General features: G+C 43.0%; 2 protein-coding genes, 1 long non-coding RNA gene and 1 pseudogene across 7 annotated transcripts in view; all 4 read right to left on the bottom strand.

The window, feature by feature from the left end:
* Positions 1–15,074: 15,074 nt before the first annotated feature.
* Positions 15,075–15,792, bottom strand: LOC306792699 (ras-related protein Rab-9A-like). Its single transcript, XM_079289970.1, has one exon. It carries the CDS (start codon positions 15,732–15,734, stop codon positions 15,261–15,263), a length of 474 nt encoding a protein of 157 aa, XP_079146096.1. The 5' UTR covers positions 15,735–15,792; the 3' UTR covers positions 15,075–15,260.
* Positions 15,793–17,395: 1,603 nt separating this feature from the next.
* Positions 17,396–18,133, bottom strand: LOC306792317 (citrate synthase-lysine N-methyltransferase CSKMT, mitochondrial-like; annotated as a pseudogene). The gene is made up of 2 exons: positions 18,130–18,133; positions 17,396–18,068 (listed from the first exon to the last, which is right to left on the bottom strand). The product of its transcript is annotated as a citrate synthase-lysine N-methyltransferase CSKMT, mitochondrial-like (transcript).
* A 640-nt stretch (positions 18,134–18,773) lies between these two features.
* Positions 18,774–19,346, bottom strand: LOC306792459. The gene is made up of 2 exons (XR_013772812.1): positions 19,217–19,346; positions 18,774–19,127 (listed from the first exon to the last, which is right to left on the bottom strand). It is a non-coding gene; the product is annotated as an uncharacterized lncRNA (long non-coding RNA).
* A 2,050-nt stretch (positions 19,347–21,396) lies between these two features.
* The window catches only part of LOC306792402 (ras-related protein Rab-9A-like), a 3,986-nt gene continuing 1,284 nt past the window's right edge, over positions 21,397–24,098 (bottom strand). For 2 of the 4 annotated variants that reach the window (XR_013772807.1, XM_079289500.1), the window contains exons 2-3: positions 21,620–21,654; positions 21,403–21,543 (exon numbers count right to left, since the gene is read on the bottom strand). Coding sequence is in view for 2 of the 4 variants with exons in the window: in XM_079289500.1 (XP_079145626.1) it covers positions 21,633–21,654 (22 nt within the window). In the remaining 2 variants the exon portion in view is untranslated. Of the gene's footprint in view, positions 21,544–21,619; positions 21,655–24,098 lie in introns of all 4 variants that reach the window. The other 2 variants (XM_079289501.1, XR_013772808.1) reach the window with 2 other exon arrangements.

Here is a 24,098-nt window from a genome sequence, read left to right as displayed (position 1 = left end):
TGAGACGGCCAACCAAAGAACGAATACAGGGTATTATACAACATCCACATGAGACCAATATTGCAATGAACACACCCACTGACACTGCTATTGACAAGATCAGGTGCTTCCATTTTCCAAACATGTTTTCCATCCAATCTCCAAATGGATTGTTCACACCTGATGCTTCCTGCATTTCGTTTGACAGTGCCCTCAGACTATTCAGTGCTTTTGTGACTGAACCGTCCGGCGCAGTATTGTTGGGGATGACAGTGCAACACAGGTCTCCAAACATTGAGCAAACACCTCCTTTTTCAGCAAGCAACATGTCCAAAGCCATTCTGTTTTGTACAGTAATCAAAGAAGTAGGGGCCAGCTGCTCAGCCAGACCCTCTATTGCATCCCTAGTATGATTAGCCAAACGAAGAACATTGTAATGCACATAATTGATACGATCAACATTTTTATTCACAGTTATCCATGGAATAATACTTGCGACACTCTCAAAACCTGCTGCAATTTGGTCTACCAATTTGTATTCATTAGGCACTCCTCTGGGCACTCCGATAGCATCTATGTAAGTTGGACCTCTGTCCAGGCTGAACTCAGCTTCAGCTGCTCTTTTAGCTAAGATATGTCTGCGTCTGCGTTGGGTCAGGCTTTGTACTTTGTTTTGGTCCTGTATTATTTTGTCTCCCACTAAGGTAAGTGGCATTGCCAGCCTCACCATAGCACAGACTCCTATTGTAGATGGTGGTATGTTAGTGAATAAGCGCAGACCCCCACAGTAGTAGAATAGCCCTCCCCTAGCCCAAGAACCTATCTCTGAGCCTGGTCGTGTCATGTTGCACCAGTCTTCTGGCACACTACCTAGGTGGATTTGAGCTCTATCGTTGGTGAAATGGTAACAGACATATCTGGATCCTAGTCCTTTGTAAGCTTTGAAATAACCTACTGCAGTTTGGTTGTCAATCGGTGGGAATATGGATGCCAGAGTAGTGCAATGTGGTGGAGTAGCCATTTTAGTCATTTTTGTCATGCACGCGTATCCTGTTGGGTCAGATTCAGGATATAGTGGTGCTGGTTCGGTGAACATAGCTGGTCTAGCTGCAGCACAAGCTACACAGCCACTCATTTTGTTTTTTATAGCATTATCAACAATCCAATTTAACCATACATTGTCGCTTCCTTGTCCTGTAGCTAATTGGATCACCTGTTGGGGAGTCCATTTAGAAAAGTCTTCTGATAAGACAGTAGGTGGGTCTGGTGGTAGCGGTTGTCTGTGCGGAATTATGTTTATTTGAATTCCTACTCTCGGGTCTTTGCCTGGGACGTCCACTAATAGGGCGAACCATATTATGTTTTTTCCTGTGCTGCTTTTGGTGACGTTGTTCAGAGACAGAGATAAGGGATTGGCTGTTGCTGAAAAGTCTCGTTGGAAGTCTATTTTGTCCCATAAGGTCCTTCTCGGACTTTCCCCTCGCATTGTTGGCTTCCACCGCCCTGTGTACTTAGTTACCGCCCCCCAGGAATGACAAAACGCTATGGACGGGACGTTCACGTAATTCTCACATCTGTTGACTATGGCATTGTCAGCACACAAATACACAGCACGACCTCTCCATGCTCTTGGTCTTCTTCCACAGTTAATCACATCACACAAATCAAAAGTAAAAACGGTTTTGCTCCCCTGGGTGTAGTTTAAGGTCAGATATGCACGACACGCTTTTGGTGGTGGCTTGTATGCCGGTTCTGAGGCATCTCTTTTTTGCCTAACCTTCCCTCTCTCGAGGTCGTTTTGAGTTTTGTTCACATCCTCGCCGCTTGTTGTCAGATTGAAGCTTGGATGACTCTCAAACCTTGTCAGATTTGGCATTTTCACATCCTTGCCACTTGTTGTCAGATTGCAGCTTGGATGACTCTCAAACCCTGTCAGATTTGGCATTGCCTCTGGCAGACAGTCATAGTTTCCGCTAGTTGGTTTGTTCACTGTTTTGTCCCCCATTTTCAATCCCAAAGTCAAGAATATCACAAATGCCACACCCAAACCCAATAGGACCCACCCAGTTCTTTTACCTATCCCCATGTCTTTCCAGGTACCTGGAGTGGGATGAATCCCCTGTGGCTGGATGTCTGTTCCCCCCAACAGATTACACTCACACTCCATTTTGCGCCAGATCACCTCGGACCTCTGCTAAGGGTCTGGAACGCTCAGATGCTGGGGCACAATGTGACAGGTGGTGCCAAGGTGCTCCTGATTTACCTATGACCTGGACCGAGTGTGAAGTAACCTCCTTCACTTCGTACGGCCCTGTCCACCTGGGGTCAGTCCACTTTCTCTTGTGAACTTTGACCCTGACCCAGTCACCCACTCGGATGAGATTTTTTACTTCCTCCTGGTCAGCTGCACTGGTCCGCAGGACCTGTTTGGAGAGAGCCTCCGTGAGAGTGATTAACGCAGTCATATATGCCTTCATTTCAACTTGCTGCACATCTAAGGCAGGAATATGACTGCTGTCTCTTGGAGGACCAGGCATTTGCCTCCCTGTCATTAACTCATGTGGTGAAAGATGCGTCTCATTTCCTTGTGCGCTCCTCATTGCCATTAGAGCTAATGGTAAGGCTTCAACCCATGTCAGCTTTGATGCCGCACATGTCTTTGCTATTTTTGATTTTAGCGTCTGATTTGCCCTCTCTACCAGTCCTTGTGACTGTGGATGATACACTGATCCATATCTATGTCTGATTCCTAGTCTGGCTTCCACTTCCTGCAAATGCTTATTACTGAAATGTGAACCATTATCGGACCTTATGCATCTAGGAACGCCATAGCGAGGTATTAGTTCTGTTTGCAGCCACTTTATTACTGTCTGTGCGTCTTCTTTTTTAGTTGGGATTGCCTCTACCCACTTTGAGAATCTGTCAACCATTACCAAAATGTATCTTTTTCCTTGTACTCTGTTATCATGTCCCATGTCAGTAAAGTCTATGCTGATGTCTTGGAAGCAGGCTGATGGTACAGGATAAGAGCCCATAGGTGTCTTGTACGGTTTCTTCACATTGTGATCCCCACAGGTGGTGCATTCGTCGCAGAAGAGGGACACCATGCTTTCCATGCGTGGGTGCCACCACAGTGCTTCCACCCTTTGTAATGTTCCTTTCTTTCCTTCGTGCGTTGGTCCATGTGCCTCTGGTATCAGTGAGACACATAATTCTGCTGGTGATACCACTCTGCCATCATGGGATCTCCAAAGTCCACTTTCTCCTTTTGTTGCTCCTTTCCTTTGCCATTCAGACCATTCGTATGGTCCAGCCTTTTTCTGTATCTCAATCAGTGTTTCTTCAGTGATTTCGGGTTCTTGTATGGCTATTTTCAGAATCATCTGTTTTGGTCTGTATCCTCCTACTTCTTTAGCAGCTTCATCTGCCTTGTCGTTTCCCACACTTATTCTGGTCTTTGCCTTGCCATCATGTCCTTTGCATTTCATGATTGCCACTCTTTTTGGTAGCTTCATAGCTTCCACCAGTGCCATGATTTCCTTCTTGTGTTTGATGGGTGCGTCCATTGATGTTGTGTATCCTCTTCTTCGCCACATGGGCCCATCAACGTGAGCTGCTCCATGTGCGTAAGCAGAATCTGTGAAGATGTTTACAGATTTTCCTTCTGCTATTTTCAAGGCTTGTATGAGCGCTTCGACTTCTGCCAGTTGTGCTGATGCTGGTTGAGGTAGGATACCTGATGCTACTATTGTGTGTTCCATGTCTTCGAATTGTCTCACCACAGCATAGGATGCTGTGTTTCCGTCATCTCCTTTGTAGCAACATCCATCCGTGTATAACCACATTTCTGCTCCTGGGATTGGTGTATTTCCCAGGTCTGGCCTTAGTTTGTTTTCAATGATTGCTCTTGCTTCGCAGCTGTGTGGTTGATCTCCTTGTCCTTGTTGTAGTGATGACGCCATATTGATTCCTCCTGTTTCATAGACAATATGTGGTCTTGTGCATTCTCTTTGAATTTTCGATTTTCTTGCAGCTCCGAATGTGAATTCTTTGCTGAGGAGGAATGCAGCCACACCATGATGTGTGTGGATTTTCAGAGGGTGGCACATGACAATGTGGGATGTTTTCTCGATCGCCTTTGCAATTGCCGCCATGTGTCTTGTACAGGTGGATTGGCCAACTTCAACTGGGTCCAGTTTTGATGAGTGATACATGAGTACCACTCTTTCTCCCCCTTTTTTCTGATACAAAACTGCATTTACCATCCCTCCTTTTTGTTCAGAAACATCTAGGTGAAAAGGGAGTAAATAGTCTGGAGCTTGAAGAGCCGAGGCATGTGACAAAGTCTGTTTGAGTTTGGTGAACGCGTCTTCAGCGTCTTGTGTCCACACCAGTGGGGCAGAGGTGTTTCTAGTTCCTGGTTCCTTGAGCAGGCTTCTGAGACAGGTGGTGAGGTCAGTGTAGTCTGGAATGTGACTACGAGAGTAGCCTGTTAGACCCAGGAATGACAGCATATGTCCCACGGTGATAGGTCTGTCATGATGGAGAATGCTGTCTCTGTGGGCTGTGCTTACAGCCAGGCCGCTAGATGAGAGAGTGCGACCCAGGAATGTGACTTGTCTCCTACATGTTTGGACCTTGGTCTTCTTAACTTTGTAGCCTTTTGAGGCTAACAGCAGCAGCAGAGTCTCAGTGGCCTCCAGGCAGGTGGCAGAAGATGGGGCAGCAATCAGGAGGTCATCCACATATTGTATGAGGACGACACCATCCGGCACCTCTATATCAGACAAGTGTAGTCTGAGATGATGGTTGAACAAACCTGGAGAACAACGAAAGCCTTGTGGCAGGCGAGAGTAGGTGTATTGCTGGTCGTTGAATGTGAAAGCAAACAGTGTCTGTGAGTCTTTGTCCAGAGGGATGCTGAAGAAGGCGTTAGCAAGGTCAATTACTGTGAAATATGAGTGTTGTGGGCTGAGATTTGTTAAGGCAATATGTGGATCTGGAACTGGATATGACGCCGGTTGTGTGGCATCATTGATTGGTCGAAAATCTTGTACCATCCGCCAGCCTGTGTTGTTTCCGGCCTTCTGCACTGGCAATATCGCTGTATTGTATGGTGATCGAGTTTTCACCAACACGCCAGCTTGTAGCAGACCTGCAATGGTCGGAGCGATGCCTGCGATTTGTTCTGGCTTTAGTTTGTACTGTGGATGCCAGATAGGAGGTGCAAATGGATCCAACAGCGTCACCTTCACAGGTTTGACCGTTGCCAATTTTCCCACATCATAAGGGCCAGTCGTCCATAGTGTCGCAGGCACGCCGTCCAATAGAGCTTGAGTTGCAGGATGGTCAGTGCATGGTTTACCATGATGGCGTGGCAGTGGTAAATGTTCAGGTAGTGTGTGTTCTTTGGTAGAGATGATCCATCGCCACATATCTTCTTCTGTTGCCTTCAGCAGTCCTGCTGTATCTGTGTGTGTCCATGACAGAGTATGTGCTCTTTTTATCATGGGGCCGAGTCCTCTGGCCTCTTGTCCAAATCCAACCGCTAGGGTGACGTGTGGAGCAGATTCTTTGCTGAGACCATACCACTTGGTCTGATAATCATCCAATATCACTGCTGCAGCCACGCCTTCTTTTCCACAATACACATCATGACATATTATTTTTGGAGTTAGGTGTGCCATATTGATGTCCCAATCTTCAGCATATGGGCAGTCTGGATCGTCCGTGACATTCATAGTGCAGTGCACATATGGCAGAGGAGTTTTATATGGATGCAGTCTTTGGATCTGTTCTCTGTGTATGTTGAACCAGAATTGAATTGTTGGTGTGCTTGGTCCTGTGGCTAGACATCTCAGCCAGTACACTTCTTCATCCAATGATTCCACATTAATGGACGTTTGTGGCATAGATAGTATTCGCACAGGCATTGATAGTGTGCTTGCAGGGGGAGGGTCCAGTGAGACCTGGACCCCTTCGTTGTTTAGCCATATTGTTAGACCGAATTTAGTCATCAGATCGCGGCCCAGTAGGTTTACTGGGCAGTTTGGCGCTGATAGGAAGCTGTGTGACCATTGTTGACTTCCAATTTGGACATTTAAAGGTTTAGTGCACCACTGGCGTTCTGGCGCGCCTGAGACCCCAACCACTGACACATATTTAGATGACAGGACCTGTGGAGACGTGAGGCTGGAATATGTTGCCCCTGTGTCCACCAAAAATGTGTGTGCCTGTCCGTTTATTGTGCAAGTGAGAGTTGGCTCACTTGCTAGTCCAAATTTCATGATGCCGGTGCCAGGTGGTTGTGGGGTGTCCTAGTAGGGATAATAGTTATTCGCCCACTGAGCTTGTAGTGCCTGGTTGACATTTTCTCCGGAGCTAGGATCATTTTGCGTCCATTGCTCAGTGCCTCCTAGTGGCGCCTGGTATGGCTGTCCAGCTTGATTCTGGTTTCGTGGATCCTGAAAGCCTCCTCTTCCTCTCTGATAATTTCCTCTTCCTCTGGGTCCTCTTCCTCTTCCACGTGTTGGGCCTTGTTGATGTGACAGGTCACGTGTGTGACAGTTACGTGAGTAGTGGCCTGGTTTTCCACAGGTGTAGCAGTAGAAAGTGCCTCCTTGATCACCCCCTTGGGCACCTCCTCTTTGTCCTCCTCTTTGGTTTTGTTGCCATGGTTGCTGCACCATTACAGGGACCACTTGTGCTGCTAGTGGTTCCAGTTGAGCCATCTGCTTCTTTTTGTCCTTTGCAATCTTTTGGGCCGTGTCCAGGTCAGACAGCTGTCTCTTCATCAGTGCCACTTGCAGTGCCTTGAGCTCCACATCTGATGCTTCTGCAGCTGTTCTGTGTTTATCATAGTGATGCAGTACATGTTCTCTCCATGCAGATTGAGTGAAGGAGGCGATGGCCACAGTGTTTTCAATCGCCTCTCTTACCTTTGCAGGCAATCCTTTGGTCACCATGCTTCTCCAGAGTGCCATTGATGTCTGAGATGCATCTGGGGATTCTCTAAATGTTGTTCTCCATACTTGCTCAGCGCGAGCTAGGAGATCTGCAGCAGGCTCCCCAGGCTTGGCCATGAAGGTTGACATTTGGCTGTGGTCTGTTGGGGTGGGGTACTCTCTTCTTAAGGCCTGATGTAGTACCAGCCTGACACCGCCTATGGGCGTGGGGTCAGGCGCGTTTGTGGTTCCTGCTGCGGCTTCAAGCTTTTTCAGTGTGTGTGGGTCAGATGCTCTGGCCAGCAGGCCTCTGTAGTCACCAAGTGCCAGTTTGTGGGACTTTGTATATTTATCTAGCTCTTCTAGCCATGGCTCTGCTCCTGAAGACAGTGAAGGAAGGGCAGTCAGCAGTGTTGACATGTCCATGAAGGAGAAGGGAATAAATGCCATCTGGTGAGGGGCTGCAGCTGTTGGAGCTGGTCTGAGTGGCATCTGACATGAGTTAGGCCCATATTGTTGTCCACTGCGCGTTGTTGATGGGGCTGTGGCATATCCGGTGAAATTTCCATTTAGCGTTAGCCTCTGTACTTCATGTGTTTGTGGCCATTTGTGTTCGTTGGCTGGCTGTGCAGCTAGTTCGATCAGCTCCTTCTCTTCCTCTGTACCAGGAACCCACAGGTCCGCTTGTGGTATAGCATATCCACTAGCCTCCATGTAAGGCATATAGCCTGTTGCTGCTGCATGGTATTTTTCCAGCTGTTCGAGCTCCTCCAGTTGTTGTTCCAGGGTTTGAATATCCTCTTGTGTGTCGTCTTTTTGTCTGTGTTGGTAACGGTCTCTGATTGAGTTGCTCACTCTGTGCCGAGTTTCGAGTGGGGCTGTCAATTCGAAAGCATCAAAGCGTGGCTCATTGTGTGCGTCGACAATTAGTGTAGGTGTAGTTTCAGGTCCGGGTGTGTTTCGCAGCCCTAGGGCGCTCAGTTGAGTCATCAGGTATCCCACAGTCTTCTCAACTTGCTTCGCTCTTTTTCTTCTCTCCTTTTCCTCTACTGAGACAGGTATCTGCAGCTCTCCTTCATCTACTGCGAAGATGCCTTTCAGGAACCCCTTTGATACTGGTCTTACTGGAGCCTGAATGAAAGGGTTATTTGTGGGCACATAATCTGGAGGGGGAGGTGGGAGATCCGGGTGCAGTTGGCTTTGTTCATGTTCATGCATGTCTTTGTGTTGCGGTGGCAGGTCAGGATACAGGTTGCTTTGTTCATGCTTGGGCTTGTCATTGTCGATAGGGGTGAATGGGGTGTCGGCATATGAGGGAGGGGCAGTGGATGAGGGTGTTAGGGCCGGGAACATGCCTCCGCTGTGTTTGGCGGCCTCTAGTGGTGAACGTGCTGCTTCAGCATCCAGCTCCATTGCGTTCCATGGCTCTTTGCCAGCCCGCTCCATCCATCTCTTCTCGATTCCAGTGAGAATCAGCTTGCTGCCCATCCTGTTGTTATCAAAATCGAAGCACCTTTTAAGATAAGGCCAGACGCCTTTTTCTGCAGCTGCGTTGTTTCTTGCTGTTCTTTTTCCCATGTTTAGATATCTTGGATTTCTGTCCTGCCATTCGTTCTTCTTCTCTTCACAGTGTCTCATCACTTCCCTGTTCATCTGTTGTACCATCTCTTCTGAAGGGGAACAATTCAGCCGTTCTCCATCCCAAATGGCTTTATCTTTCCATCTTTTTATCAATCTTTGGTAGGCGTGTTGTTCCACTGGCCAAAGTTTGCTTCGTCCATTAATCCTGCTCTGTTCCTGGACTGCATTCTCCAAGATGCACAGATAAGAGGAGAATTTCTCCGCCATGATGTGTGTTTCTGTAATATTCAATAAAAGGCTGACATCAGTATTCCCAAATGTCCACACGATGGAGCCAAAGCTCCTGTCAAATGTTCCTGTTGCAGTTCTTGAATAGGCCACAGAAAAGCCAACATGCAGGACAAATGTTTTTGTTTTTTTGTTTTTTTTCAAAAGCACCAGCAGAGGGAGCCAACGCTCCTCCCAAGTTTCCTGGTGTCTGGTTGAACTCAAATCAATGTCATTCACACTGCTGCATGTCTTAAAACCTGCTTTTCTCTGTGATATGTGTGTGTGTGAAATGATGGTCTATTTTAGTATTAACACTTTATGGTGAAGAGGACGAAAACAGTACAGTTATAGAGTTATTTCGAAGTCTCTGTGTGCATGGACACAAAAGCTCGTCCATTATACTAATGTGGCAATTTTCAGCCATAATCTTATGGTTTTAGCAAGCATTACCGTGCAGAGGTCACTGATCTTTATTCTGTTGTACGAGAGAATGACGGAGTGCTTCTCTCGGCGTTTTAAACCTTCATACAGTGACCTCACAACTCCGCAATATAAGCATTACAAGTATAACGCATATTATTTAACAGTGTATGAATATATATTATTTACAAATCTGCCTATATATCCCTGCTAGGTGTGAAATGCTATGTTTTGATTACTCAAGCAATGGCTTGTAACTAAATAGTTTATAAGGCAGAGAGAGTCAACCTTGCCCCCACCTTTTTAAATATCTTCCGCTAACTGTCTTTATAAGTGGACACAAAGCAAGGCCGCATCTGTGTTTTTTATCAGGAGTAGTCAAATCCTCCCTAATATTCCCACCGCCAGTCTTGACTAAATGAATAGAAGATTTGTAGCAGCTGTTAACCTTGTACATTCATAATTTTAGCGACTGTCTGGCTGGAACAATAGAAGCTGTGTATCGGCTTTAAAACTTCTTTTTTTCTCTCTCTCTCTGGTTTGCATGAGTGACTGCTGTGTTTCCGCATTACACTTTGCTAACGATCCCTAAGGAACACAATTTTCCAATAAATTTAACTACGCCAGTAAAACTGACACTTATATTAACCCTCAGCTGTCTCTCAGCATATTCTAGTGATTTATGTGTGTGTGTGAATGTAACAGTCGTGTATAATGTGTGTTTTTCCTATTCTGGACACCAACCTTTGAAACAACACACCAACATTTTCAAACACCAAGCACGGCCTCAGCTGGCTGTCTCTAACGCACAAAGAAACTCAGAAACAGCATAAACTCTGAACCAGGTCTCAGCGCTTACATATATGCTCCAAATAATCGCATTCATTTAAACGAAATCGAATCCATACACAGCCGTGGTTATGTACGCTTCAAACATGCACTTTCATTCAAACAAAATTGCAACACACTGCCATTTTTAAATGCGCAGAGATCACCAATGCGGTAAAGGAATATCTTTAGAAACACAGTCAAACAAATAAACAAAAGTTAAAACGTACAGCTCAGCAAATAGTCACCCGTATTCATACTAGATAATCAAAACACACGCTGCCGTCTCTTTAAGCATAAATCAGTCACAAGCACGGAGTCACCCGCATTCATACTAGATAATCAAAACACACGCTGCCGTCTCTTTAAGCATAAATCAGTCACAAACACGGAGTTGTAGAGGAGATGTACAGCTCTTTTTTACACACTCATCACATTCCATCAGCAAGCTTCTTTTTCTCTCAACCTCATCAAACAGACTGGAGCGCTACTGATCGTTCGATCACAACGCAAATGACAAACAGCTTTTTAGCAACCAAAAAACAGTCAGATTATAAAGGATTCTTTCCCTATTCCTTGACAGCTAATCCACTTTATCAAACTAAACAAACAGACACCTCTTGGACGCCTGCGCAAATGACAACTGCTTCTCAGCAAACAAACACAGTAAACACCAATTAAAACCAAATTTGAAATGCGCACAATTCACAAATACGGTCTAGTATGTAATTAATACCTTTACAAATGCAGTGAAACAATGAACACACATTAGAACATACACGGCTGTCTCTTTAAATATAAATCAGTCAGAAGCACGGCCTTCGGATGAGCTGACTCTTTTTCTTTTAGACACACATTTATCAGGAACGCATTGTAACAGCAATATGTCTTTTATCTCGATCTCATCAAACAGACTGTGTACCGCTGATCTCTCGACCACGATACAAATGAAAAACAAATGCTTTTTCAGCAAACAATCAGTCAGATTATAATAATTTCTGTCCCTATCTTACACACATATCAAAGAGCTCTGCTTCTTTAATACATCACAACGGCCGCTGCTTTTTGTCAAAAACAATGTTACAGCCGGGAGCCGATCCCGGACCTACCGCGTCGAAGACTGTTATTTTAACCACTACTCCATCAGGGTAGAACGTAAATAATACAATTTAACTGCTTTTTATCCTAGGTCATCTCTGGACCTGTACACGTTCTGGCCATTTTCATTAATCTCGTCCGTTATTAACAACACACCGATATAATCAACTTCTGTGCTCTCGTCCAGAAACTCCGTCGAGGAAACTCTAATCAGAGTAACACTATTTTTCACTGAATCGCTACACACGAATTGATGTCCGAAGACTCGATGCTCTTAATACGGGAATCCCGCAGTCAGTTTTCTCAATACAGTTTATCAATGACATCAATGACATATACATATATCCCCGTCATGTTATGCAATTTCTTCGTAGCCCAAAACATCCCATAAGTACGTTAGAAATTACGCCTTTTGCAACATGAATTTGAGTGTTCAGCGTGGAGCGCGTGTCTGCGAGCAAATGCGTTACACGGCTCACAGCACCTCACATCGACGCTATCACAAGTGCGTAATTTCTCGCCTTTTATTTGACGTTTTCTGATGGGCTCATTCATACATATTCACAGAACCCCCCAAATGGCTGTATAACAACTCTGTTGCTGTGTGTTTAATCTTTACAATTACTCTATTTCTAAGCAAATACTTACAGTTCGGACAGTCTGAGCACAATTTAGAATATTTCTATGAATACAATGTTGCAGAATTCAGTTAAATAGGTCTCTGCCTCACCTTGAGATGTGCACCGGTGCGTCTCAGACTCCCCAAAGCTGCAATTTCGCTCCGATGGCAATTATCGGGTTCCCAGCCTCGAAGGGAGAGTTACGCCGTTATCTGGAATCAAAAGGAGAGGCCTGTTAACGTTCTAACCTGAAGCTCTGTATCGTATCAGATCACGTCGGGGTCACCACTTTGTTGTGAAAAAAATGTGCTGTAGCTGTTTTTCACACTTAGAGCAGGTTTAAGAATGAAACAGAAGCTCTCAGAGGCGTATAGTTTAAATCAAAAGCAATAGGTTTATTTATCGAACAAAGTTATTCAGCCCTGCAGTAATACGTGCACGGGACACTAATAGTTTCACTCGCAGAGATTCACCATTAGACACACTTAAACACATCAGCGTGAAACTTAATATAGGGGTTCCACCCCTTGCTACACATTGGCCAAAGTCAAAGATGCAGGCGTGGCACGTTTGTACGTTATGACACCTGGTTGGAAGCCGTGAATGTCCATTCACCTTTGGCCCCTCCCAATAGGCGTTGGTTTCCGTCAGTGTGAGTGAGATTTTGAGGCGAGAGGACCTGGGAAAGAGTGTGTGGAGAAAGCCGGGCTCAGCTGGGCGTTGGCCCTCGCTTGAATCTCACTGTCTATTGTGTCTTCCTTATCTTCTCTAAAGATGGCTGCCTGTTCCTAGTGACGCAGTTAAATAAGTAACCTTTCACCTGCTTCTCTCTGGCCTTGCTGTATGCTGTGAGCACTGTATAAGTGGTTAATAGTGCTGCATAAGATAATGGTTATTAAAACTACAAATATACTAGTGATTAATTAAACTGTATATATAAGCTAGTTGCTGATTAAGCTGTATATAAGCTAGCTGTTGATTAAACTGTATATAAGCTAGTTGCTACTTAAAGCTGTATATATGCTAATTTTATCAACAAATGTAGATAATGGTTGGCTGCTATGTAATAGAATTTGTCACCAAGGAATCAAACCCGAAAAACAAATGCTATTTGTACACTTGAAGCACGATTGAGATTACTTACACTTCTTTACATAATTGTTATTGTGGAAAGCATTTTGTACACAGTCTCATCTATATAGTAGTTACAGACATAGATAAAGACAAATATGATGCATATGTTCATTAACACCACTATATTTGCTGTCATCATTACTGTCTGTTTTGCTAACATGAGTAAAATATAATACAGAGATGTGTTTTATCACATCAGAGCTACAATGATCTCAATAAGTTAATGGAACAAATTGTTTTCCTGTGATGCCAATACACACATTTGTGCACTTCTAGCACTCAACCAAATTAGTTGTCAAATACTGTGTTATGCATTTGTTGGCATGTGTGTATTTGTGTGAACTTTGTAGTTTGTGGTTAGATTTTCCTTGAAAGATGTTTTGCATTCTTTACTTCACAGCTGTCACAGAAATGACACGTCTTGCTCTCTGACTCTTTCAAAACAACTAAAAATAATCATTTTTGAATTGTGATTGAGACAAAATGGCAGATAGGGCAATAGAGAGGCACAGATCTCAAATGTTTCCCAAAAACATGTCGAGACACATTACATCTGTGTAGTTGTTGTGTCCTGTGCATCTCTTTTTCTCTCACTACAGCAAAGGCATGCGAAAATCTGCCAAAAGTCAGCAACCAAAAGGAGGAAGGTTTTTGACTCTAGCCGACAGAGAGCTGAGGGTACAGACCTCCCCGCGCTCAAACCCCTCAAACCAAAGGTAAGACTACACCTTAGGGCGTAGGAGTACAATTAGATTTAATAGGAAGAGAAAAACTGCTCAAAGTTGTATATCTCCGTGTGGAATCTCTGTCCGAAAATAACTGCAAGAACAGTTTCATGACATTTGAATATGTACAATTCAGCCGATATAAACGTAGGCGCTTTCAATTGTATTTCAGTCACAAGGTTCATCTTCTACTGGGAAAGTAAGTTGATTTGTCCTTTCTTTCTGTGTACATTAGTTTTTAGTGGCACGATTAATCAGCTGAAGCCCAAATGGCGTTCCCTCAGATCCCTCACTGTTTCTGGGTTTATAGATACTGGTTTCCCCTCTTTGAGCCATTGGCTTAAATAGTCTGAGGCGTGTCAACTCATACTGGTGGTATTAGTTTAAAAACAAACACTGAATCTGTGGTATTTTCCTTTCCTTTCCACAACTATAAATCTTAAGATGTATGCATTATAATTTCATTTTCTTTAAACATAACTGTGTTGACAGTATGACCCCCTATCTTCTCAAGCTGCACTACTTCTTTTGAACCTCTTGTAGACTTATACTCTTACTCTTTGACAAGTCACCATCAGAATACAGAGCTCGGCCAAAAGTCTGTTTGTCTTAGTTTGTTCTTGTAAACTTCTCTGCTGGCTGAGACAAAGCAGCCAGGACAGAGGACAGGAGGAATGACATACTACTGTATGTGATACCTGCGTTCTTCATTATTATCATTTATAAACTTCACTCAGGACAATTTAGATTTGTTTCCAGTTATTAGTGGCTTTGCTGTTGTAAACATAACTGTTGCAGCTCTAGAACCAATATTTAGTTCTACCTAAATTACAAATAACTTCTATTCCTGTTCAGATTATTTAGTCATGAAAAAGTATTGATAAGAGTGGCTCCTTGGCCTAAAATCCTAAAGATACCTATCCGTACCTTTAGGCCACCGTAGTTCTATTAGGTACTGAGCTGAGGGTTGTGCAGTTGGTTGCAATTTGCAACCTCACCACTAGATGGATCTAAATCTCACACACTGTTCCTTTCAGGTAATTCTGATAAACCAAGACTTGTTGATCCTTGCGATTTGAATTGTGTCCAGTTAGACGTCTGTTGCTCAGCATATATATATATATATATATATATATAATATATATAATATATATATATATATATATAAATATATATATATATATATATATATATAATATATATAATATATATAATATATAAATATATATAATATATATATATATATATATATATATATATATATAAATATATATATATATAATATATATATATATATATATAATATATATATATAAATATATATATATATATATATATATATATATATATATATATATATATATATATATATATATATATATATATATATATAATATATATATATATTATATATATATATATATATATATATATATTATATATATATATATATATATATTTGGTCATTACCTTTCTCTGATGACTTGTGACCCGTGTGTTAGAAAATCAAGTGGCACCCTTTGTCTTTGTTCTAGTCGTTCCTTTCGCTCCCTCTCCCACCTCTGCTCCTCATCTTCTTCCCCAGCACATTCACCTGAGGCTTGTGGGACTTCTATAACACATATGGATTGACATGAGACAAATCAATTGTCCGTCATCACTTACAAGGGCAATGGACCCCACAATGGCCGCAATATAGTGTACTCCTGGCACCATTGCTTAGCCTCCTCGGATGACACCTGCCTTTCTGTCACATCCACTTTGTTGCCCAAGACCACGAATGGAAACGTCTCTGGCTCCTTGACATCTGCGTAGTAGATGAACTCCTTCTTCCAGTTGCCTAAATTGAGAAAACTCTGGTTGTCATCGACACTGAAGGTGAGCAGGCAGCAGTCGGAGCCACGATAGAAAGGAGTCCTCAAGCTGCGGAAGCGCTCCTGGCCAGCAGTATCCCAGATCTGTAGGGTCACCTGGTGGCCATCTACCTCCAGTTCCTTGTTGAGGAACTCCACGCCAATGGTGTGGAAGAGGTGCGCATCAAACTTGTTGGTAACGTAACGATTCATGATGGAGCTTTTTCCGACACCGCCATCACCCAGCAGAATGACTTTGAGCAGGGATGTCTTTGTCGTCATGGCTGTTCAATCCCGATCGACCACTTTAGAATAATTTACCTAATGGAGAGATGCAATGTGTAAGAGACATTTGTATTGCCTGCATGACACTGTAATATAATTTTGAAAAAATTGCAAGCAATTAGCACTTTACTCTAGACACACAATTTGTGGAAGAAATGTTTGAGCCTTTTTTTTTTATCTTACTCCTGATAGATTTTGGCCTCCTCCACTTGTCCAGATCATGTGCTGTAGACCCCGGTCCTTGGTCACATGCTCATATATTTAATATTGATGTGAGCAGCCATATAACGTTAGGTAACGTTAACGTTCAACCAGCTGTAAAACACCAGTTTCCTGATTAACAGATGGCCCAATGAAGCATAAGCTGCTTACAAACGTTCACTGTTTGTGAGCACTCTTACCTGATATAAAGATTTAGCTTGTCAAGATAACGCAAACACACTAATAAACTAATAGCTGAAACATGCTAGCACACAAGTAGAGTTAAGTCTAAGTTGCGGGTATATCAGCTGGTTACGCGTTAGCTAAGCTAAGCTAACATGAAAAAAAGAAAACAAGTGAACACAGCTGGAGTTAGGTTCTTCAAATATACTGCACGAATTACATTCGCTAGCTTACCTGTGGGCGATATTGCTAGTAACGTACCTTACAGTTTGGGCCAAGCAGCTACTGAGTCAACGAGAAACAGAACACGAAACCACTGAATTAATATTAAAGCCTGTTTGACAGCTCCTCGCCTTGGTGTGGCTCGAGATAACGTCAGGTCGCACGTTTCCTGGTGAACTCCAAAGGCTCGATGCTAACGCAGCTAGCTGCTAACAAGCTAACGCTACATGGGCGCATCGGGTCATGTGATCTTGTCAGACAGAAACAACCAACGAGAGCTGAGAAAACATTACAAGCCCTTATGACCACAGACTGTGTGTTACAACGTATACACACAATATTATTCACAGAGTTGCACGTTATATAGTTTGATAAATTAATTTCAAACAGCGTGTCTATTTGTCTTCCCATATTCTCCGTCGGTGACACATCTTTTACTTCTTTGTAGTTTTCATGCTCAACCAGCAGAGAGCGACATTTAACCATAGACTTTGTGCATTTAACCAACGTCACTTTAAAGTCCCCATTTCTGATTTTGCTTTGTTCATTTAGCTGCTATCTGCCAGCATCTCAGCTGCACTCAAATCCACTAGAGCCCATCGAAAAAACACTATATGTAGTAGACCAGGGGTGCCCACACTTTTTCGGCTTGAGAGCTACTTTTAAAATGACCAAGTCAAAATGATCTACCTACATTAAAAATGCTGAATATCTATATATATATATATATATATATATATTTATTTTTTTTGGTCATTAACTTACTCTGATGACTTGTGACCCGTGTGTTAGAAAATCAAGTGGCAAATCGCGATCGACATATTGGGCACCCCTGGTTTAAGTGGTTTGTCAACTTTTATCATTTCATAAAGAGGTCATTCTTTACCTTCAGGTTATTTTATAAGTAGTAAATCTATTGTCTCTGCTGTCGGAATGTGGAGGTCCAGTTTGGTGGATAACTCACTCTGTCTGTGTACCTTATCAATTACTTTTTACAATCACTTCAGTAGTTTACTCATTTAATATTATCACCATCCAGATGAAGAAAGTTGCTATACAATAGAGCGAGGAGTCACTTGGTAGCAGTAGTCAGTCCCCTTAGCTCCCCAACCTCCTGCACCCCAACATCTGCTGCCATCAACCCCGGCTCCTGTGCCTCCGTCTCCAGCCACAGCAGCCTGGCATCAGGGTCTTCATCAGAGAACTGGAGCAGAGACCCTGAGCTCCGCAACACCGACAAACACTGCTTCAGCACCTGATTGGCCTTCCATTTCCCTTCCTTAGACCTCAACAAGGCATCTGTGGTGCCCTTATCAACTATAAGGTCCACACTGCTACAACCGTAGTGCTCGTGGAGCTGTGTGCAGTCCAGCTCTACGAACTCAAGCCGAGAGGAAAGATTGTGAGCTTGAATGGCTTTGGTTTGGACGTGTTCATGCATTAGTCGCACAGCTATGGGGGAAATGTCTGCACAAGTGACCCGGACCGGGAGAGGAGAGCGTCTGTAAATACAGGGCCCGAAAGCAGAAGTGCCACAGCCCATAGCCAGGACTTGGAGCAAACCGTCTGGGTGGGGCTTGGTCTGCAATAGGGGCATAATGAAGTCCCGGACAGCATCGAAGCCAAAGAACCACTCAAAGTGTTTGAAGGTGTTTGTGCTGCTGCTGCTCTCAGTGTAGAAGCGGTCCCAAGTTGCTTTCTTATCCATGTTTTCAATCAGTTCAGCTAGGCAGAAACACAGATGGGATTATGTCACGAGTTAGTGAGTGAACATTAGCAGTAAAACACATACAACTTGCCTTAATGCCTCCATCCTTCTGTCATATTTGGAGGGACTTTATGCTGAAGTAAATTTAAAATCCATCAATTTAATGTGTCAAATGTCTTTTCTTTTAATATATGATTTAAGACCTTTTCTTGGGTCCTTAGAAGCCACTAAGCTCGGCATGAAGACGATCTACCAAGCTGACAAACTCAAATGACTCACATTGCTCATTAAAATAAAAAAGCAACATACACTCAACAGTCCTGCATTGAATCCTCCCTTTGTGTACTTTATAATGCTCAGTTCATCTTTAAACTGTTAAATAGATGTGTTGATGTATCCAGGCTGTGTTATATTAGACTGCATTAGCTTGGTGTTGCCAACAAGTTTGCAACTGAGTGTGACGTTATTGCACAACAAAGTGCTACTTTATGGTCAGCTTCTGTAGCTAACATATCGGTGACAATTAGGTAAGACATCAGTGCACACACCTGCAACTCACTTTAACTTTTCTTTCTTACTTATTTGGAGGTTCACGCTATTCCCCCCCAGACCACTCGCTGTGTGCAGACACCCTGCCTGAGTCTCGGTGCAGTGACAATACAATCAAAGGTGTTATGATGTGGTGCGTTCATGGACCCAAATGCAGACTCAGGACAGCAGAGTTATATTTCAAAAAACAATTTTATTTATTTCTCTCAGGCAGAGGAAAAGACAGGAAATACATAGTCAAAAAGGAGGCGTCTCTATGCGCTCCGCATGGGTCCAAGCCGGAAAGTGGCAAAATCCTCTGAGCGGCTGACGAAGCCGACAGGTAAACAGTCACGTCAAACACAGAGGCGCGTCCTCGCGCTCCGCTCTGATCCTAGCCGGAAAGTGGCTGGCAGGCAGGCTGGAACGTCTGTGTGATACCCGAGGCTCGACACAGGAACGCCAAGACTACACAGTTGATCTCCGAGGAACTAACTGGAAGGCTTCTTCGTGCAGGTGAAAACCCGAGGCTCGACACTGGACGGCAGCTAAATTGAACACAAAAACAGATTGTTAGAGCTAGAAGAGCTAGAAGAGGAGCTAGAAGAAGAGAGAGGAGAAATAGGAGTGAAGATACAATAGGAGGGAGGAGATGGGTCACAGCGAGTGGAGGAGCCAGTACTGCGTTGTGAGGCTGGGATTCTACGGAGGATGAGCCGTGGGGAGTCGGGGCGGTTGGGGTCCGGGATGAGGAAAGACTTCCACGTGAAGCGTTGTCCCGCCTGAAGGTTTAAAAAAATAAATACAACCATCAGACCACTGCTCCACATCGTGGAAACAAACCAAGGACTGTTACATCATATAGACTTCTCTGCAGGCAGTTCTGTTAGTCATTCGGTATGTGAGTCTCAATGGGAGATGATGAAAGAAACTTATCAAAGTGTTAAAATAACTGTGTGACATTCAGGTTCTTTGTTCTTACCGTGCTCCTGGTTGGAGGGACTGTGTCCGTGCTGCCAGGGTTGTAGTCTGGTGGGGGACTAGGTGAGGAGCTAGAAGAAGAGAGAGGAGAAATAGGAGTGAAGATACAATAGGAGGGAGGAGATGGGTCACAGCGAGTGGAGGAGCCAGTGCTGCGTTGTGAGGCTGGGATTCTACGGAGGATGAGCCGTGGGGAGTCGGGGCGGTTGGGGTCCGGGATGAGGAAAGACTTCCACGTGAAGCGTTGTCCCGCCTGAAGGTTTAAAAAAATAAATACAACCATCAGACCACTGCTCCACATCGTGGAAACAAACCAAGGACTGTTACATCATATAGACTTCTCTGCAGGCAGTTCTGTTAGTCATTCGGTATGTGAGTCTCAATGGGAGATGATGAAAGAAACTTATCAAAGTGTTAAAATAACTGTGTGACATTCAGGTTCTTTGTTCTTACCGTGCTCCTGGTTGGAGGGACTGTGTCCGTGCTGCCAGGGTTGTAGTCTGGTGGGGGACTAGGTGAGGAGCTAGAAGAGGAGCTAGAAGAAGAGAGAGGAGAAATAGGAGTGAAGATACAATAGGAGGGAGGAGATGGGTCACAGCGAGTGGAGGAGCCAGTGCTGCGTTGTGAGGCTGGGATTCTACGGCGGATGATCCGTGGGGAGTCGGGGCGGTTGGGGTCCGGAATGAGGAAAGTCCTCCACGTGAAGCGTCGTCCCGCCTGAAGGTTTAAAAAAATAAATACAACCATCAGACCACTGCTCCACATCGTGGAAACAAACCAAGGACTGTTACATCATATAGACTTCTCTGCAGGCAGTTCTGTTAGTCATTCGGTATGTGAGTCTCAATGGGAGATGATGAAAGAAACTTATCAAAGTGTTAAAATAACTGTGTGACATTCAGGTTCTTTGTTCTTACCGTGCTCCTGGTTGGAGGGACTGTGTCCGTGCTGCCAGGGTTGTAGTCTGGTGGGGGACTAGGTGAGGAGCTAGAAGAAGAGAGAGGAGAAATAGGAGTGAAGATACAATAGGAGGGAGGAGATGGGTCACAGCGAGTGGAGGAGGAACGTAGGGGGACGTAGGGGAACTGTCGTGCCATCTGAGGGTAAAAACACACACAACCCTCAGACCACTGATCCATATCATAGTCATTTCTCATATCACATTGAAAGGATCAGTAGCACAAAGCAGTGTGACTAGATAGAAAGTAAATGTCATACAATAAATGATACGCTCGCAAAAGTATTAGCAGAAACAAACCCAGTACAGTGCAACATGTTTGCATTTGTTTCAGTGTTGTTACTGCAGGAGGCCTTCCATATGTCTACATTGACTAAAAGTCAGAAACATATCAGCACTTTTTCGATAGAAAATATCTTTTAGTGGTTCTTTCACTCTGCTGTTCATTGTGTTAATATGTATGAAAAATATCACAAGTATGTAAGAAATGTATGAATTGTGAGTTAATATGGATTAAATATATTATCATGCGTGCATCACTTGTGATCCGTATCACCGAGAAGTTATATAAATATAAAGAAACAATATTTCTATTAGCATTTCTCAGTTTAAGCTAACGCTGGACGGTCGGGTCTATAAAGCTAACGTTAGCTAACCAAGAAAGCAGCTTTTGTTCAGATAAACTTGTTTAAACTTGGTCTCAACAGTCAAAAGTCAGTCCTAGTGGATTAATATACACTGATAACTGAAAATATTATCAATATTAGGATAAACATCGGTTCAGATAGATACATAAATAAATACATAAAAAACAGTGGTGGAAAAAGTATATAAATCTCGCTTTTTTTCCTGCAAAAGTTGATCAGAATCAGACTTACCTTTATCAGTAACGTTAAGTCACGGATGCAGAAAAATCCTGGTTTGAAGGTGTTTCTTGGGAGGTTTCTTCGAGTGAAAGTAGATTTCGGCTTTTTCGAGTGAAAGTAGATTTCGGCTTTTTCTGACGGACCAACGGTTGGAACAGACTGAATTTAGAAAAAATGCACAATTTGGTAAACATGGTAACGATGGAACGTTCGACTGAGAACAGCTCGTTCTTACCTCAGAGTCTCCATCAGGTCCTCAACAGTCCTCCGCTGCACAAACAGACATTAAATACAACTTTAAGAGGAATATATCCACATGAGCTCAAATAATACAACTAACATGACATTGTGACTCAGTCTCCTGTCGCGTTTGAGAGTCACGTGACCTGCCCAGGGGTTAACCACACATTAAGTCTCCATTCAGGCCTATTTAAAAAACACGGTCTCATATAATGTCCAATAATATAGAGATGCATGTTTGCATGGAGGTTTGAGGGTGTCAGGTTGGACCCTGTCCTTGGTCCTATGTGGTCCTCCAGTGTCCACAGATTGACAGCACGTGGACCTGCTGTTTCACGTTTCCTACATTGTTGTGACAGGAAGCCAGAGTTTCAGAATAAGTGACACAAACATCAATTTGAAATAAAATGAAAACATATTTTCTGAGGTTTGTTTACTGGTCCACATCCTGTCTGTCTTTGGGCCATCGTTGGACAAATGTCTCTCCAGAGACATTACATTTACACACCCCTGCATCACACCTGTATTACTCTCTTTGATCCATTTTCTTTTGTTAAAGTAGAAACTTGATGTAACTTTACTAATTGCTATTGTGCATAGTGGCATGTATGCACATGTTAAATGAGTTGTTTAACAAGTACTTGTGGGAAGAAGCAAAGTTAGTAATGTGCACGAATGAGTTCTTTGGTCCGAAATATTCTGCTAGGATGAACACTGTACACACTTTGGTTAGATTTTAGTCTACATGATTTAAAACACTGACCAAGGACTTGCTGTCATATAATGTATGTAAATGTAGATAATGGTTGGCTGCTATGTAATAGAATTTGTCACCAAGGAATCAAACCCGAAAAACAAATGCTATTTGTACACTTGAAGCACGATTGAGATTACTTACACTTCTTTACATAATTGTTATTGTGGAAAGCATTTTGTACACAGTCTCATCTATATAGTAGTTACAGACATAGATAAAGACAAATATGATGCATATGTTCATTAACACCACTATATTTGCTGTCATCATTACTGTCTGTTTTGCTAACATGAGTAAAATATAATACAGAGATGTGTTTTATCACATCAGAGCTACAATGATCTCAATAAGTTAATGGAACAAATTGTTTTCCTGTGATGCCAATACACACATTTGTGCACTTCTAGCACTCAACCAAATTAGTTGTCAAATACTGTGTTATGCATTTGTTGGCATGTGTGTATTTGTGTGAACTTTGTAGTTTGTGGTTAGATTTTCCTTGAAAGATGTTTTGCATTCTTTACTTCACAGCTGTCACAGAAATGACACGTCTTGCTCTCTGACTCTTTCAAAACAACTAAAAATAATCATTTTTGAATTGTGATTGAGACAAAATGGCAGATAGGGCAATAGAGAGGCACAGATCTCAAATGTTTCCCAAAAACATGTCGAGACACATTACATCTGTGTAGTTGTTGTGTCCTGTGCATCTCTTTTTCTCTCACTACAGCAAAGGCATGCGAAAATCTGCCAAAAGTCAGCAACCAAAAGGAGGAAGGTTTTTGACTCTAGCCGACAGAGAGCTGAGGGTACAGACCTCCCCGCGCTCAAACCCCTCAAACCAAAGGTAAGACTACACCTTAGGGCGTAGGAGTACAATTAGATTTAATAGGAAGAGAAAAACTGCTCAAAGTTGTATATCTCCGTGTGGAATCTCTGTCCGAAAATAACTGCAAGAACAGTTTCATGACATTTGAATATGTACAATTCAGCCGATATAAACGTAGGCGCTTTCAATTGTATTTCAGTCACAAGGTTCATCTTCTACTGGGAAAGTAAGTTGATTTGTCCTTTCTTTCTGTGTACATTAGTTTTTAGTGGCACGATTAATCAGCTGAAGCCCAAATGGCGTTCCCTCAGATCCCTCACTGTTTCTGGCTTTATAGATACTGGTTTCCCCTCTTTGAGCCATTGGCTTAAATAGTCTGAGGCGTGTCAACTCATACTGGTGGTATTAGTTTAAAAACAAACACTGAATCTGTGGTATTTTCCTTTCCTTTCCACAACTATAAATCTTAAGATGTATGCATTATAATTTCATTTTCTTTAAACATAACTGTGTTGACAGTATGACCCCCTATCTTCTCAAGCTGCACTACTTCTTTTGAACCTCTTGTAGACTTATACTCTTACTCTTTGACAAGTCACCATCAGAATACAGAGCTCGGCCAAAAGTCTGTTTGTCTTAGTTTGTTCTTGTAAACTTCTCTGCTGGCTGAGACAAAGCAGCCAGGACAGAGGACAGGAGGAATGACATACTACTGTATGTGATACCTGCGTTCTTCATTATTATCATTTATAAACTTCACTCAGGACAATTTAGATTTGTTTCCAGTTATTAGTGGCTTTGCTGTTGTAAACATAACTGTTGCAGCTCTAGAACCAATATTTAGTTCTACCTAAATTACAAATAACTTCTATTCCTGTTCAGATTATT

The sequence above is a fragment of the Melanostigma gelatinosum genome (assembly GCF_949748355.1).
Source record: "Melanostigma gelatinosum genome assembly, chromosome: 18".
Taxonomy (NCBI): Eukaryota; Metazoa; Chordata; class Actinopteri; order Perciformes; family Zoarcidae; genus Melanostigma; species Melanostigma gelatinosum.
This window is presented reverse-complemented; position numbering and strand designations above follow the sequence as displayed.